The 18,149-nt window shown below is 32.3% G+C and overlaps 1 protein-coding gene across 1 annotated transcript; it reads right to left on the bottom strand.

Moving 5' to 3' along the window:
- Positions 1-8,130: 8,130 nt before the first annotated feature.
- NTS (neurotensin) lies at positions 8,131-16,986 on the bottom strand. Its single transcript, XM_011361736.2, has 4 exons — positions 16,803-16,986; positions 14,465-14,526; positions 10,693-10,917; positions 8,131-8,355 (listed from the first exon to the last, which is right to left on the bottom strand). The coding sequence occupies exons 1-4, from the start codon at positions 16,873-16,875 to the stop codon at positions 8,203-8,205; spliced, it is 513 nt and encodes a 170-aa protein (XP_011360038.1). The 5' UTR covers positions 16,876-16,986; the 3' UTR covers positions 8,131-8,202.
- Positions 16,987-18,149: the final 1,163 nt, after the last annotated feature.

The following is an 18,149-nucleotide window of genomic DNA, read 5'->3' as shown; positions in this document are numbered from 1 at the left end:
GTATGGGATGGAAGGTTTGTAGAGTAGAAAATCATGGCAGAGAAGTTAAAATACAGTAGTGTCCCCCCATTTTCTCCTCAACATATTTACATCCATGAGTGGTAGTAGAGATCAACATAATAAAATTTTATTTAGTGATTTTAAGATTTATAATACTTTTCCATATATCTTTTATAGCCATATGAAAAAGACTAGGAAATTTTAGTACAGCTTGAATTTTTTCATGTTTTCTTAAGTTAATACTGATTTTTTTTTTGAAGCTAACAATATGAAGTAAATCTATTTAAACCAAACATAGATTATCAGGTGGAAAATAAATCTCTAAAAAGGGCTAATAGCAAAGTGTTTCTCAAATTAGACTAGGTATTCAAATCACCTGCATAGCTTAATAAAAATGAAAATATCGAGCTTCACTCTCAGAGACTGACTGATTTACTAAATCTGCTATAGAATCATAGAATCTGTATTTTTAACTAGGATGAAGAAATCGACCTTCATTTGAGAAATACTGGTCAAATAGTCTGTGGTCCGCAGTAATAGCAAGTTCTACTAGAGTTCAAATTCCCTGCTCAAACTAGAAACTTCTGTCCTCCATTTTTAAGTAAATGCAACCTAGCTGACTAATTCAATATTTGTAATGAACTAGCTTTACTTGCCCCAGGGAAGAAGTCTTTTTTCATGAAAAGCTTACATAGAGAATAAATAGACCTTGTTTCTGTACCCAGTTCTGTAAAACATTAATTCTGTGGCCCTTTTCACTACTCAGTACCTCGCTATGTCTGAGAAGTTAACTATATTGTATAAGGGTGGTCACAGATCCCTTTACTCTCCAGCTAACCAAAGAGAACGTGGTAATTTACCAGCACACAAATCCTTCTTCAACAGGAAGAGAAGCTGTTTCGGAGGGAACTGTTCATCAGAGGCTTTATGATGCTGGATAAGTGCAAGATGAGAAAAAACAGAACAAGAAAGGTCAGAGAAGAGGGATTTTGCAGTAGAGCTTGTAAGCTCCTGGTGGAGAGAATCCAGTAGGTCCCATTCACAGCTTTATCCACAGTGAAATCCCTAACACCTGGTGTAAGCTCAGGAAATATTTATTGACTTAATGAGTAAATGAGGCTAATCTGTTTTAATATTTCTGCAGCTGCTATGAATGATTTCAAAATAAGAGATTCCATCTTAAAAGTTAAGATTTGATTCCAAAAGGAAGAAATTAAAATCATGTTAAACTTACTAAGGGGGAATGAAAAGATCCAAGAGCCTCATTATAAAGTTGTTACCCAGAGATGGAAAAAATGATGAAAAATACATGGTAAAGGACGTAAGAGAAAATTACTTATTTGCAATTTTGTCCAGAATTAATTCTAACTTTCCAAAATAGTTATAGCATAGTGATAAACTTGGAATTAAATTTCTTAAAATCTAATTTGTCATTTTAGCCAAATAATTGTAAGTTAATATTTATGAAACACTAAATCGAATACTTTTTAAAGAAGCCTTCTTTTCTCTGTTAGTCTAAATTAAGACTCAAATTAGTATCCAGTTTATGTTTGAATTGACAAGCAGTCCTTTAATCATCAGGCCAATGTCTACATATGGAGAAGATATTTCCTACACAAGGATGTCCAGAAGAGAGGGCGGCCAGACACAGAGCTGACGGTGTTCTGGTCTCATACCTGGGCACAAAGCTGTGTCCACTGGGAGGAAGTGGCACCTTTTCCTAACTTAGCCTAGCAATAGCCCTGGTCTTTATGAATGTTGTGTATTCTGCAGTGATCTAGTCTGAGAAGAATCAGATTTGTTTATTTGCAATGTCCATGTTAACAAGAGATAAAAGACAAGTAATAGTATGAAATTTTTGAAAACCTTCTTAATATATTTTTAAAGTAAATACAAGGTTTTGAAAGAGATTTGTTTTATAATATTAATCATTGTGTTCTGTAAATCATAAAAGGTTGGTAAAGGCTCAAACAGTTTAATTTTTATGTTATTTTTAATGAAACAAAAGCGCTCACATTTGGAGAAAATAGATGTTTTTTTAATTCTCAAGATCCTCATTTTTTGGCATTAAATTAAAAAGCTGAATTAGGTTTTTCCACATGCAAATAAATGGGAATAGATAATAACTAAACTTTTCATTTTTAAAAAAGGCAAAAAAATTTACATACTTATAGTACAAATATAAAAATATGAAATAGAATTTTGTTGACATTTCATTATGGCAATTTAATGATTACAGTTTGCACAGAAAACAAACTTATTTAGAGAAAACAGCAAAAGAAATATTTATGCATAATGTAACAAACATATTTGAAAAGGCAATGTAAAAGTCTTCAAATAATTCTTCATTCAATTACTGATATTTATATGATAAAAAGATTAGAATGTATTGAAATGTTTTACTTGAGAAGTTGTATAATAAACATGTTAACACAAAATTGGAAATTACATATTCAGGAATATTATGTTCATTTTCTTCACCACCAAAAGATTATAGTGAAATATTGTTTAGCCATTATTCATATAAAATTTCAAATATGGAATCTCACTATCTAAAACTCAAATATGTTTTCAATGATGTAGTCTTACTGAGACATACAGGAATAGAACGATTAGGTCACAGGCTATAGAGTTAAACACATTTGAATTCAAATCCTGATTCTGTCACTTACACCCACTTCAAAACTGGGCAAGTCATTTATCTCCCCTGAGACTGAATTTTCTTATCTGTAAAATAGAATTAGTAATATCTACTTTTAAATAGTACTGTATATTTTCACATAACATTGTACTCTTTATATAATATTGTAAATATAAATTTACAATAACAACATACAAATAAAATCCCAGAAACATAATTGGACTTCTAATTTTGTAAAGTATAATGTAAACATTATTGATTTTAAAGTGGATATTTGAAACAGATATTTCATATGATATAACAATTCTCAATCTAATTTACAATAAAATCTATGCTTGAATAGAAACATTAAGAATCCAAATAAATGAAGGCTGAAGGTGTAAGGATTGGATTTACTATTATTTTCAGCTTTCTTGATCTAAAATTGACAAAATTAAAAGATAAAGTTACAAAATGATTTGATATGCATATACAATGTAAAAGGATTTTCCCCCATTGAGATAATTAACATGTCTATCACCTCACACATTCACATTTCTTTTCTTCCTTTTCCTTTCTTTTTTTTGTGTGTGTGAGACTTTTTAAGTTCCATCTTTTTAGCCAATTTTAATTATAAGGTACAGTGTTATAAACTATATTTACTATGTTACACATTAGCTCTTCAAACTTTATTCATCTTATAACTGAAAGTTTGTACCTTTTTCAGTGTCTCCCTATTTGCCCCATTCCCCATTCTCTGGCAACCACTCTTCTACTCTCTGCGTCTATGAGATCAAATTTTGCTTTTAGATTCCAAATATAGGTGATACTATTGTTGGGACCCAAGACAGGCCGCCCCGAAATATCCCATGATGGCATATAACTTAAGAAAGGCAGGAATGATTTATGCCCTGAAGTTCATGAATCTAATTATAATAGACTGAACTCTAGGTACGCACATGCACACTAGGCAAAGAGTTACGTAGCAGCCAAGTATCAATCCAAATGACCTCGCATGCCAATCATCTAGGAACGCATTTGAAACCACCCATCGTGTTCCCCAAATAAAACAGACTTTCCCACTTCTGCGTGGTTACAGCCCTCTTCATTGAGACCCTGATCTTCCCTTTTATCTTTTCACCTCCCAAATTCCACAGGACTGCAGCCTTCTTTAGCATGGCCCATCTCCTTCTAAAGTATACTTTAATAAATCTTACTTTTTATAAATCCCACTGACCTGTAACTCTTTGTTGCGTCAGCAAAGAAGAACCAAGGAAAAATACGAATTGCACTTCTGCATTGTTACCCTCTTCCCTCCCCGCCATGCTGCTGGGGCAACGCTGGAGTTCAAATCTCACCTCACTAATAACAGTACTTTTTATTATAAGAGAGAAAGTTCTTCTGCTGTTAATTTATTTGTTTATGAAACAAATCCTTACCGACAATTACCAGGCCTCTTGTGCAACCTTGGGAATAAAACAATGAGTGAGAAAGATAAAATCTTTGTCCTTAAGAGCTAACACATTCTAGTGGAGGGTGATAGATTATAAACAATTAAACAAATAAATGTCTATGCAATTTCAGGTTATGCTCTGTGCTATGCTGATGCCCACCAGCCAAAGACCACCAGGAATATACTTACACAAAGTCAGGGTTAGTGGGACTGGAGATCTCATCTGTGGGAAGTCATGGGGCCTCTCAATAGTACAGTACAAGTAGAGGCTTAATACTGAATTTTGGCTTGTGTTAGATGATTTGGAGAATATTCCAGAAGTGTAGTTTTGCTCTGGCTTAGGTGTTTTAAGTCAGCGTGGGCAATTCTAAGATTGGATATTACAGTAAGTTTTTATCCAGGAGGTAGAAGAATGGATCAGAGTTAAAGCAATAGTTAGAAAAGAAGAAGCAGTCATTCAAGTTATGTGGGGAAGGAGTATGCTTGATCACCTTTCGTGTTTTGCAGTGTTCTTGCTTTTGTTTTGCTCAGAAATGATTAAGTGATCTTATTTATTGTCTTTTGCCACCACGGTTAGAAAGACCCTGTCTGAAGTTTTAGGTCTATGGAATTGTTTATGTTTAACAGGAGAACATCATGGTTCAGCCATTGGTTCCAGGCCGGCTCCTAGATGATGGCTGTCAGTGACTGAATTTCTTTTTCAAATGTGAAGAAATATAAGTAAATTAAATAGAGATATAGATTCGGGAATAAATGTTATTTAAGATAGGATGTTAAGAAAAGTCCTCATTGTACATACATGTGCAGATACCTAAATGATGTGAAGAAATAAACCATGAAAAGGCCTAGAGAACATGGTAACAATTAAAATAATGGTTGAGATCTTATATCAATGAGACTGAAAAGTGCAGTGTCCTGAATAAGTTAGAAATGCATTTTTCTTTCAAGTAACAGTCTGGTTGGTCCAGGATGGTGAAGTGGCTTTGCTCCACAAAGTAGCTAAAAGCCTTAAGTTCCACTAATCAGTGCCATCCTCAGAGAATGGTATCCATTTGTATGGTTAAAATAAATTCAAATTCAAGTCAAAAATTGAGGAAAAAGTCAAAATTCAGAGAATACGCTTTCTCTTTAGTTATAGAGGATCTGCACATTGTACAGTTTTTCTCCTCAGTATCCTATTAGCTCCAACTTAGTCATTCCTAGTAACAGGAAAGGCTGGAAATGCAGTCTATAACTGGATGACCTGTATGCTGAGGAAAAAGGATTTTCTGCCAGAAGAGCTTTCCAGAAAAGAACTTTCAGCAACTGTAAAGCCTATGGAGCAAAAATAAGCTGCATATATGTTAAAGGAATATCAAAAAGCCCAGTGTAACTAGAGGAGAATGAGTAAAATTAAATTGAGAAATAGGCAAATGTCAGATCACCTTAAGGCCTTCTAAGACAGAATTTGGGTTTTATTTGAAGTGCAGTGGAAAAGACATTGTAGGATTTTGAGAAGGAATTTCTGGCATAATATAATTTAAAAAAATTTAAATTGTATTCTGCTATATGAATGTAGATGGATGAAAACAATATTACAAGGAACAGCTAGGAAGAAATTGCCATAGTTCCAGGAAGAGAACTTGTGGCTTAGGGAAATAGTGGTAGAAGTGGCAAGAAGTAGATGGACTTGAGGTGTATTTTGAATTCGAAGCCAGCAAGTGTTCTTAATTGATGAAATGGCAAATGAAAAGAGAGAAGTTAAGAATGACTATTACATTTTTAGCCTGAGCAGGGTGTGGGACCATTTACTGAGATGGGGAAGTGAAGGAGTAAGCTTCAGAAGTGAAGAGACAATTTCTTTATTGAAATGAAAGAGTGGGGGATAACTGTAAGGGTGAGTGTTAGATTTGGAGGTAGGAAAAAGATATAATTTTCTTTTTATTTATTTATTTTTTAATTTTTAGTGAAGTAATTACAAAGTCACCTGATGGAAGTGAGGAGAATGATGAACATTGCAATTCAAAGAAGAGAAGGTATAAAAACAGCCATTAGTGAAAATTAGAGGCAAATTTATTAAGCGAATGTAGTAAGAGTGCTGGACTATATGCTAAGAGCCCACTTGGGATTTCTGATAACAAATGTTAAGTGTGACTCTTCAGCAAGTTTGGGTGCTTTTCTCCAGCTATGTTCGGCTTCTCAGCTGAGGTCAGAATCGGGAAGATTTCAGCTTAAAGATGTTTTCACAGGCTCACATAAGATAGGGCAGGGAGTTGAGGGTCACAAAGGAGTGATTTTATTTTTGAACCACAGACTCTAGGCCAAGTAAAAAGCAAAGCGAGGGCATGAGTAGAAAGTGAGGAGTAAAAAGAAGTGAGGACAATAGATTAGACAAGATGATAAATGTTGGAGTGAGAGTGCTAGATTATATGAACTGGAAAGAAAAGATAATGTTTAAAGAGTACCATGCTTAAAATTGAGATTTTAAAGAGATTTAATTTATTGGTAGTGAAAAATTCTATGGTATGACCATGGAAGTGACTGGATGAGATGAAATAAATAAAATGTTCATAATTGGAAGTGAAGCTTTCAGAAACTGAGAAGGAAGATTATCGAATGTATTTTGCACAGGTATGTGGAAGTCCTCAAGGATAATGAATGAAATAAGTAATTCGGAGATAAGTAGTTGTTCAAAACACAATGGGTTAATATGTGAAATCGTGTCACGCTCTGTAGTTTTTGAATGAGAAAGAAAAAATGGTATGAAAGTGTCCAGAACTATTAAATTTGTTATTAATATGTTCCAGACACCATTTTAAGCATTTTACATATTATTTTATTCTCCTCCAAACCTCATTATTTTCCACATTTTTGTGGTTGAGGAAATAGAGTTTACATAAGTTATCCAAGGTTACTAGTAATAGTGGAACTAAATCCGGGCATTCTGACCCTGGAGTATGTACTCCTAATCAATCCCTATAAAATAGTTTCCCTCATAGGATCACAGCTTTGGGCACTTTTTAATGTTGAAGTTCATAAGATACTGAAAGACAGTGGGGTGGTGGTTGTGGGAAGGGATAGTTTTACCAGAAAAACTCAGAGATCAGTGGGCCGCTCTTAAATGCTCCTGAGTGGGGTTTAGCCCAGGGGAGGAGCAATCTCATCAAAAGGACATGGAGTTCTGAAAGCTCCTTAATTCCAGAACAACTCATAACCTGATATTTTCTTTCATAGATGACTGTGGACTAGGCGGTAGCCCTGTGAGGAGAGGTCTTCTTAGACCCCTGTAAAATGAGAATCTAAGATGCCACTATTAACGGTGGGATGTACAGGCTGTGAGAGCTTATGAGACCACCCCACCATAAGTATGATCTTAAACAAAATATTTGAGGGATTATTTCAAGTATTCTTTTTGCTTCAAAAGTTTCCTCCCAATTGGGAAAAATATTAGTTGCACATATTCCTCAGTGAAGTTAAAACTAAAGTTATCATTTACTAAACAGAGTGTGAGGGGGACAAAAGTCAATAAAGGGTAACTCTTCTAATGGAAGTAAATTTGCAGAGAAACGTGGTTCTGATGGCTTGTCTTTTTATTAGCTATTAAGTTTATTTAACAGAAAAACAAATTCAGTCAAAAATCATTCATTAAGAGGCATTATTATCACTTGTTCATTAATCATTCTTTTAAGATAATTCTGAGATTAAGGAATGAGTCTTGGAAAAGAGCATGCATTTCTTCCAATTAAAAAATGCCAGTCAAATAATAAAAGAAGTAATGTTACAGTGTTGCGTTAATGATATGCAGGCTAGATTTTGCCATAGGACTCTGTTATAGTCTCTTACAATTTAATTTAAAATGTCAAATATTTTGACTGTTTAAACAACCCATTAAGTTCCTTGTAAAATTACAAAACATTCTATATGTGACCTCATAAATATCTACTCCAATTATACACAACACATCATGCTCAAGATCTAGATTTATTTGAAAACATTTAGCCCAATTTATATTAATGCAGAAAAATCACATCCAATAAACCACAATGTAGCAGAGACAAAATAATTCTGTTTTGTCACATTTCCACACAAATATAATTTGATATTTAATTAAAGAATGATAAGTCACAATCACATGTAAACAAATATTCTCTCAGTAGTAGTAAGAACCTCTTTTGAGTATGTAAGGTCTTCTGGGTTTATTCTCATATAGCTGTCGTTTCAGAATGTAAGGAATTTTTCTCTTTATAACTTCTTCCTTTTCATTTTTGTCATTTCCATTTTCAAGAACATCTTCCTGAATTAACTGCAAGATAGACAGAATATGAATGAAATTTGCATGCATAAAGTCTTCCATTCCAGAGTATTTTTCTACATTTTATCTCATTTGCTATTTAGACAGTAAGACACGTGAATGAAATATATGAAGTTCAAAGCAATTAACTGTTTTGTCCTAGGACAGATGGCTATCAAGTGGCTGAGAAAGGATGAGAACATGGTTTTTCTGATTCTCTTTTCAGTGTTCTTCCTAGTTCATCAGTCTAGCCTTTTAAATTTTTTTCTTCATATGTCAAGACTGTAAACTAACGCCTCTAATTGAAGCAGCACACTTAATAGAACTGAGTATTTTTCAGGCTTTGATTTATGCTAGACTGAAATGTTGTAGAAATATAAATCACAACAAGTAAAAAGATTTGAATCTAGTAAACCAAGTTTGTCCTCGAAGGTAAACAGGATTTTATACTAAATTAAGTTATTTACTGACTTGACTTGAAAGCCATTCCAGAGATCCATTCTCATTCACAGAGGGGTTGCCTGACTAATTTACTCAGTCATAGAATAAACATATGTGAAAGCTCTGTTTTAATGGTAAAGATCTCTTTAGATTGTAGTGTTTAATAATTAAAAGCAAGTTCAGATTCAATAACTCAAGGGAGCTAATCTCCAGGTAGAATCTTGTCTAATATCCCATGGAGTATGCCCCATTCTAAAAGTAGTACCAAACACTTTTTCTGATAATACCATTCTTATTTAATAATTTCAGCTAGCATAAAACTCTTTCTTCAGTTTTATACATAATTTACATGAAATTTAAAACAAATAAATGCTTAAGATAAGAATAGTATTCTTATTTGTGATAGTCTTCTAAACATTGGGGCAACTGTAACTAATACTGATAGAAGACTTTTTAATTATAATTCGTATGCATTGAATCATGTCACAAACTATTATTTTATTTCAACCCACAGCTATTCAATTTCAGAGGAGAAAAAAAAGCTAATATCAGACAATCTAGCTTCTTAATCTTTTGTTTCTTTCTGTGTGCAGTCTGTAATTACTCGTACTATGCTCTGAATAATATTTTTATTTTAAATCATTCAGTAATATTTAAAACAGCAAAGTCTTAAGTGCAACTGATTTAGTTGTGTAATACTTTATTGAGAGTTTTTCTTCTGAATAAATAGAATGTAATTGACATTTCCCTATGTTAAAGTTAGTATTTTTCAAGTGTTTATGACTTAAATAACATTTTAAAGACTAAATCCTTTAGCTGAAATTGGAATTAAGGGATGAATAGCCAATCAAATAAAATTAAAACTAACTTTTTGATTTTTCATCTAGAAAACATCTTTTGTTTATGTTAGAATAAACTCTAGAAGTTGTTTTGCATTTGTTCTTTTCCATAAGGTATCTGTGATAGTCAGTTATAGGAATTGTTATTTAGAAGAGATGGTACCTTCAGATTTTTAATGTTGATGTAAGTCCAGAATATAAAATATTAGGCAAATTTCTCTTAGAGATTATCTGAAAAAGTTGTTTCCCTTCTCAGAATTTAAAAACTTTTTTTTCATTTTTTTCTTTAAAGCATATTTCACTCTTCCAAAGGAATAAACGTTCCCAAACAAAAGGTGGCGAGTCATCAGCGTAGTATTTAATACAACAGATTCATCCAGTACTTCATTATTGTTCAGTATAATGGAACTAGGATGTCTTGGCTGTGATGGCTCTGGTTTAGCTGCTAAGGATGCCTGAAATCCATGCATTCAATTGAAATAGAAATAAAATATATGCATATATGTATGGGGTATATATATATATATAGCCAGCCATCGGCTTTTTAAATCTTGTGGCTATATATATATATATATATATATATATATAGAGAGAGAGAGAGAGAGAGAGAGAGAGAGAGAGAGAGAGAGAGAGAAAGATTCCTATTATTCTGGTTTTATTTGCCTACTATTTCAAATACAAATGGAACCTTTAGTGTTTTGTGTTTGTTTATAAACACACATAACTGTTTTTTTAAGAAGACATTTGAATTCTCTAAATTTCTTAGGCATGCTACTACCACTACCACCAAAAATTGCCTAAGCATGCCATCTATTTAAGCATAATAAAAGCATGTGGATCAAATCTGCCTCTTAAGATATATCCCCCTTTTAAGATTGAAGAAAAAATATTTTGCTAAACTCCAAATATTTGAAGGACACTTTGAAGATCTGAAGGAATGTTAACCTCAACACATGGCTTCTTCTTCTTTAATATTGTAAGTCTTCCTATTATGATAATGATCAGGCTAAAAAATTCAGTACAAATGAGAGCTAACCATAATTATACTCATATTTTCTTTTTGTTTTACCTCCCAGTGTTGAAAGGCCCTGCTGTGACAGATATTTCGGATCTGGTATACTGTCAACATTGCTTCCAAGCTAAAGCCATCTAAAGCAGTGGGGAATTTCCTTCTTGTAATAAGGTCCTCTTCACGAAACTCCTCTGTTTCCTCAGCTTGGCTGTTGAGGTTATTTATCAGACTGCAAATATTTAGCAGGGTCATTTTCCAAGATGGAACCCTTGCCTTACTGATCTGAAATATAAAAATAAATAAATAAATATTGCATTTTAATCTTATATTTATGAATAAAAAATAAGTAATAAGAGCAGAAAAGTCACGGAATCTCTCATCAAAGGAGAATTATGTAAAAGAAACATGTAGAATGATGTTCAGCTTGGCTACCATTAGATTGGAAGACTTTTAAAAATACAAGTACTCTCATTGGTGTACTCTTGGGGACATGAGACTCACACACCTTCCTAAATGTTCATTGCTCTGGATGTAGATCAGTGTAATTTCTTAAAGGGTGTTTTGGCAATATGTGTTAAAATTGTAAAATATACATTCCCTTTGATTTAAATTTTATCCAAAGGATAGGCAAAGCTGTGAGTATGAACATAGTCACTGAAATGTTTTCAACAGTCTGAAGATCCTATCGACTAGGTCCCTTGGATATGATTATTCAGCCATTGTTTCAATTTTTTTATTATGAAAACTTAGAGGAAACATGCTTCATTGTATGGCAGCAATATCGTACATCCTGCCGATTAATGAGATACTATAATACATTTGAAAAGCTCTTTAGAGAGCTTTCTAATTGAGTATTTTCCAGTGTGTTCCTAAGAATACTAGTTCTGTACTTACTGGTTTTAAAAGAGGAGTTCCGCTATCAAATAAATTAAAAAACTTGAGTTTAAAAAAAATTTAAAGGCTTCTTAAATTTAAGTAAGTATTCTCAGAACTTTTTACTTGCAAATCCACATTTTAACTTTTCATTGGTGCCAGTATAGTATCTGATGTTTCCCAAACTAATTTGACCACAGAAGGCTTTATTCATAAAGTATCTGACAAGCCTAGTATTGTCTGATTATTTTTTGGATGAGAAAACTAAGTTAATTACCTTGTTGCCTTCTGCCATGTAAAATAGGCACTATATCACTCAACACTACTATGTAATGTCACATATTAATCTCAGTCTTACCTAGGAAGCATAGCAGAGAAAGCACTCTTGACCAAAGGATGTCTAAGTGCTCATATATTTGAGAAATTTTGAATAAATTTTAAATTATTTCACTCAGGGGAATGACAGACTTTCTCCTTGCCCAAATCTGAGTCAGGCTCCTCTGAGCCTTCTTCTTGACTATGTCTAGACCTTGGGTTCTGTCTTTGGTCCACTTACTCCAGTTTTAACAAAAAGCCAGCTGAGTCGGTGTAGCAAAAATGCCTCCCTCTTGGTATTTGATCACTTTAGATATATCTGATATTTGATCAAATTTCCACTCTCAACATGAGAATCCTATTGAGTCATCTAAAAAATCTTCCTATCCTTAATGTTTCCTCTTAGGAATTTCCCATCCATTGACCCTCACCTTGCTCCACACTTGTCCTTGTTATATTTGGAGTTAAATCCAATTTCTGAAAAACCCCCATTGCGATAGCTCCTGTTGATTAAAGTTTTCCTTACTACCTTTAACAAGCATTACAAATAACTTTTCTTTAACAATAAGCAATCTTACTTATGAAATTATTTTATACAAATGTTTAGAATAGGCCTAAGCCTGTAGATAAGAAATTTAAAATATTATCTCATTGTTTTTTAAGATGAAGACAATAAGAATATCTGTGGTTCCTATTTACTATTATTTTTATTTTATTTTATTTTATTATTATTTTATTTCTTTTTATTATGGTGACATTGGTTAACAAAATCCAGTAAGTTTCAGGTATACAATTCAACAGGAAAGCATATATATATATTGCATTGTTTGTTCACTGCTTATAAATTTCTTTCTGTCACCACATATTTGACTCCTTTCATCCTATCTAACTTCTCTTTTCTTCTCCTCCATACCATCTTCAGGGAATCCCAAAATATATAAAGCAATTACTAACAGAACTAAAGGGAGAAACAGACCAAAACACTATCATAGTAGGGGACCTAAATACCCCAATGTTGAATATGGAGGGATCATCCAAACAGAAAATCAATAAGGAAACAACAACCTTAAATGACACATTAGACCAATTGGATATTATTGACATTTACAGAGTCTTCCATCCCAAAACAGCTGCTTATACATTCTTCTCTAGTGCACAAGGAACATTCTCAAGGATTGATAACATACTGGGACACAGAGATAGCCTACTTACCATTATTTGATTTAACTTCCTAATACTGAATAAGATCCTGGTCAAATTTCTGTTTTCTTCATTAAATGGACCTAATCGATATGACTAATACTCACCACCAAAGGTGAGGGTTAGTAATGAATCCTGGATTTCCATTAGTTCATAAATTAGTTAGTTCATTAATATTTATTAAACACTTATCATATACAAGGCATTGAGTCTGATCACAGAAAATTACAACATTCCAGCAGTTTTTTTTTTTTGAGACTCTGAAGAAAACATACAGTACAAGATTTTGTTTCTTAATAAAGCTATACCAGAATACTAGCAAACATAATTCTACTTATATAGTGAAGATAGTTGTACCTTAAACAATTAGGAAAGAGAAACCTGACACGATGAGACTTGATTAGGAGCATTGCTACAGAAATTAGCCAGGAGTTTGGAGAACTTACTTTCTTACCATAACATCTGTTGAGTCTTCAGCTTCAGTCTCCCAGTGTTGGAACAGTGATTGCACCAGGTGACTGCCTCATCTCAAAACTTGTTTTTTTCTTTGAGAAATATCTTTTGATTGGGAACCCTATTCTCTAACTCTACATTTAGATGCACACTGATTGATTCATTCGGGGTAAATCAATATTGTGTGGTAGCATGGTAATCAAGTATATCCTAATTTAATTTTTTGCCCTTAGGTACAGGTTGGGATCTAAGAACCTTGCTTTCAAAACCCAAAGAGAGGAATAATAAGGTTCGATATATCAAGTTTTACTTGATTCAATAAAAACAATGAGCAAGGACAGATAATACTTCTGTTATAGGAAGAATTTAAATCTAAGCATGGATTTAATGTAAATATCTAAGAGATTATGAACTCCAACCCGAGAATTTAAAAATAAGGAAATGAAGGCAAACAATGTCAATTGCCTGCTTGCTTAAGAGCAAAAGTTCTTAAGTTACAGCTGCTGGATTAGATCTCAAAGCTTCTGTTTGCTAGTCTACTACATTTATTCATGAATTGTCATGAACTTTCATTTTTAATTTAAGAATTTCATTTTACTTTCTTCACTATAATTAAAAAAGCAAAAATATCACTTATTTTTCATATATGTATTTAACTTGAGGTCAATATACCTTTCATCATACACAATGTGACAGGAATGGAAATGGGATTCTTTTAAATACATGTACATGTCCACATAAATAATATGTGACTATTTAATTAAAGTTACAATATATTGATTAAGAGTCACTATAATTTCTTTTCCTGTCACATCAACACCCTTAACTCCTTTGAACTCAAAGAAAAGTTTCAGAGAAAGGAAGTGCCTCCCAATGAACTTTTCTGTCTCGATGGGAAGTTATTACTATAGGAATAGGACATCATGTTTATAATGAGAGTTCAATCTTCGAGTGTTTTTCAATCCTTGGTTAAAGAAAAGAAAGTTACCTTTGATGTATGCATATTGGTCAATAAATCTGCTTCCAGTGCTTTCATTTCCTCTTCTGAATCTGAGTAAAATTAAAACCACATGTTTAATATATAATCACATATCATATAATTATATTGTAACCTATAGATTTTAGATTAATCTCAAAAAATTAGTCTTAGAGGTTTATTGTCTTTCTTCTGTTTTTATTCAACTTAAAATATTAATCAGAAAAAAGTGTATGTATATATTTTTTGTTTGTTTGTTTGTTTTAGGCTAACAGACAGCTAGGATAACAGAAGCTCTTCTAAGAAAATAAACACCTGATTGTATGCCAAGAGGGCTATTGATGATTAGAGTTGTTTAATCTCTAAATCTCAGAATTAAAAAAAAAAAAAGATTATATCTTATAATAGAAATGTCATCAAATATGCTGGTTAATTTCACCAGCAATAATTTACATATATAGACTACATGCATATTAATATTTAAAAACACAACATAATGAAAAGGTGTGCATAAAAGACTTTTTAAGACAACAACAAAAATACTAAAAAGCATTGCTTACTGATAATTTTAAAACAAGAAAGACATTCAAATTTAACTTGAGATGCTATTTTACAAAACACATTTTGAAAGATTTTTTTTTTAATTTAAACAAGAATTTAGAATTATGTATACTTAGCAATCTTATCACAGTCTATTAAGGAAATTGTTTAAGCAGAAGGGAAGCTATCCATCAATACATGTACAACAGAGTTAAAAATGGATTTCTGATATTTTTTAAATATCCTTTCCAGTTTCCACTAATGAATACTCTACAGAGAAGAAAAATTAGGAACTATTATAAGGTAATAAAAATAAAGTTATAAGACACTGTAATAAGATGACTTAAATCAAACTCACTGATCTATAAGTCATAAAGCAGAAGTTAAAATTATTCTATCTTCCTTGCACTCTACACTATTATTAAGAAGTTTGGCACACTTGGAGAAACTAAATTAAGAACTAAATTACACCAGAGATCTTTTTTTTCCTCCTATTTTTAGGGGCCAAATCTGTTTTTCAAAAGGAGTGATTAATTCCTTTAGCCATTTATAAAAAAATGTATACCAAAATTCCCATAAAATTTGGCTAATTACAGCAAGAAGTTTCAAGATTTAATAAACAAAATATTTCATCAATAACCTAGTTTTTCTCATGTGCTCTAAGTATACTTCTAACCTCATGTAACTATTAGATAAAATCATAACTGTAAAAAAATTAATATTTATCTCATAAAAAATTACAGTTAGAAGTTCCAAGTATTTTTTTGAAGATCAAAAGAAATTAAAATTTTTTCTAAATGACATTTATATTTTTTGATAGATTTAATTTTATAATTTAAATGAAATCATAGCAGGAGTTTGAATTAAACATTTCATTGTCATTTTTATAAGATAAAAATGTATAAAACAGGTTAAATAATTTTTCCTACATTTATTTCTTGTTTTTCTTTTAACTTTGATGTAGTTTTTTTAACATTAGTGAAGTATACTGTAATCATTATATTTCATGTCACTCTTCTAAATTTAAATCTTATTTTCAAGATGAATTATTGATAGATATTTAGTAATTATATTATATGCAAAACATCCTGCAGGTAAATAATTTTCCTTAATATAGGTACACCAATTTGCCAAATACATTTTGTATCTGCTTAAACAACATGTAAAAAAATAAAATAATTAAATTAATAGGATGTCTATTTGTCACATAGAAAAACTATAAAATGTATTCACCAAAAGGACTTGGAATAATTTTCTACAAATAATACTTTATTCATTTATTCATTAATCATCGATTTTCATATTGTTATCTTACCACACAGAGTCAGAGTTAAGAAAAATAATTTGGAAGTTGGAGAAGCCACTGCCTTCTAAGAGAATGACTGAGAACGAGATAGAGCATTTTGAATGAAATGGGCTTTAATTACGAGTTTGCACTTTGACAAAGCACCATCTCTGTACTTATTATTAAATAGTAACCAGCCTCATTTAGTTTCAGGTTTTTTGTTTGCTTTTTCTTTTCCCCTTCTGGTAATTACATTCAAAAGAAGGGCATAAAGTATTTCATTGAAATCCCTTTTATTGCCTTGCAGATTTAAAAACAGAAAAGAAAGTGTTCAGGTCTTATAATCATAAAGACAGAGAAAGAAAATATTCAGCTTCTATCACAAAAAAAACAAAAAAACAAAAAAGAAATCCAGAATAAGGGAGAAACTCTTCTCCTTGGGTACATTAACATAAGAAGCAACAAACTGCAAAAAAGGGGAAAAAGAAATCACTTCAAGGAGTTGTGAAATGCAGCTGAGCTTACCTGAGCACAGACTCCAGGAGCTGAAAGCCAGGAGTATCATGCATGCCAGCTGGATTTTCATTCCTGCCATCATCTCCTTGAGATTTCTAGCAAGCCAAGTCTATAAACCTCAGAGACCCGCTGAAGTAAGGGCTCTCTCTAGTGCTTCCTCTTGCCTTCAGCTGACTTGGAAAGTGACTGAACTGTGAGAGATGCTTTGGCCATTCCCTATATATATATATATAGGCAGGAGGATGATGTCATGAGACTACAGGGATTATCTTTTCAGGATGTGCCTTCCCTTCATCCCCATCCCACCCCACCTTTCCCCACTTTCTCCTCCCCTTTTCCTTTGTCCCTCTCTCTCCTCTTACACTTCTGAAGCACGACTGAAAGTGACATCCTCTCTAATTGTCGCTGCTACTCCAGACTTCTGACTCACAGAAGGAGTAATTCAAAAGCAATTCCATAGAGAGAGCATCCAGGACAAGAACTTCCAGTACCGTTCTCTATTTCCTCTCATTCACTGGCTCTAAGTTGTCATTCTGATTTTGTAAAGAATGAGATCTATTATTTCCAATGTAAGCAACATCTTCAGGATGAATGTATGAAATCAGTGATTCTTTAGGTTTGGAAGTTCTTAAAGAGTTAGGATTCTTTTCTGATAATGCACTTTTGAGTAAATATGTTGTGGTTTCGAGAGTAATATAGGTTTTAGATAATATATGCTTAAAGAAGGAAGTGAAAGATAATCAGATAATCAGTTATAATATTGGAGTTAAGCAAAATAAATTATATAAAGAGAAAAAGTCAATTAAAAATACTAGCAAGCACTAAGTCATAGGGCATTATTTTCTAAAAAATTAAAAGGCTTTTATTTTAAGTAACTCGGGGAATGATATACATATGCTTACTTTTGATTATATTTCTTAGGAAAACAATTTTATGTTTATAAAGTTCAACTATAAATTATTTATCTGTTAGCAGGAGGAAAATGTATCACTGTATCACTGATTGCTGTTTTCTGATACTTTCCTCTTTTTCTGTCATTCTTGTTGATATTGATTGTACAATAAATAGGATATATTTATTGTACAATCCTCTTCTCACTGGTTATCACTATTTAATTATATTTCTTTCCCTGTTATAATCACAAAAATGAGGCAATTCTAAACAACTATCATTCACCGAAGTCACATTTCTAAGACAGTGTCTTTAAGTATTTTGTAACTTAAAATGATGCTCATTCCCTCTGTAAATTCTCAAAAGAAAATTGCTTAAAACGCCTTATGGAGTGAAGCTTTTTCCTTTCATTAGCTATTTCAGGATAAATAGAGTGATCTGAAAGGGGTATGCTTTCAGGAATGT

This window comes from Pteropus vampyrus, unplaced genomic scaffold, assembly GCF_000151845.1.
Source record: "Pteropus vampyrus isolate Shadow unplaced genomic scaffold, Pvam_2.0 Scaffold70, whole genome shotgun sequence".
Lineage (NCBI taxonomy): Eukaryota > Metazoa > Chordata > Mammalia > Chiroptera > Pteropodidae > Pteropus > Pteropus vampyrus.
The sequence above is the reverse complement of the archived record's forward strand: the minus strand, read 5'-3'. Positions and strand labels throughout refer to the sequence as shown.

Bases quoted from the DNA above. Each gene is read 5' to 3' on its own strand.
- NTS (XM_011361736.2), bottom strand. From the start codon at position 16,875: ATGATGGCAGGAATGAAAATCCAGCTGGCATGCATGATACTCCTGGCT. The intron at 14,527-16,802 runs GTAAGCTCAGCT...AATTTTACTCAG, and splicing joins CTCCTGGAGTCTGTGCTCAG to ATTCAGAAGAGGAAATGAAA. The intron at 10,918-14,464 runs GTAACTTTCTTT...TTTATATTTCAG, and splicing joins CCAATATGCATACATCAAAG to ATCAGTAAGGCAAGGGTTCC.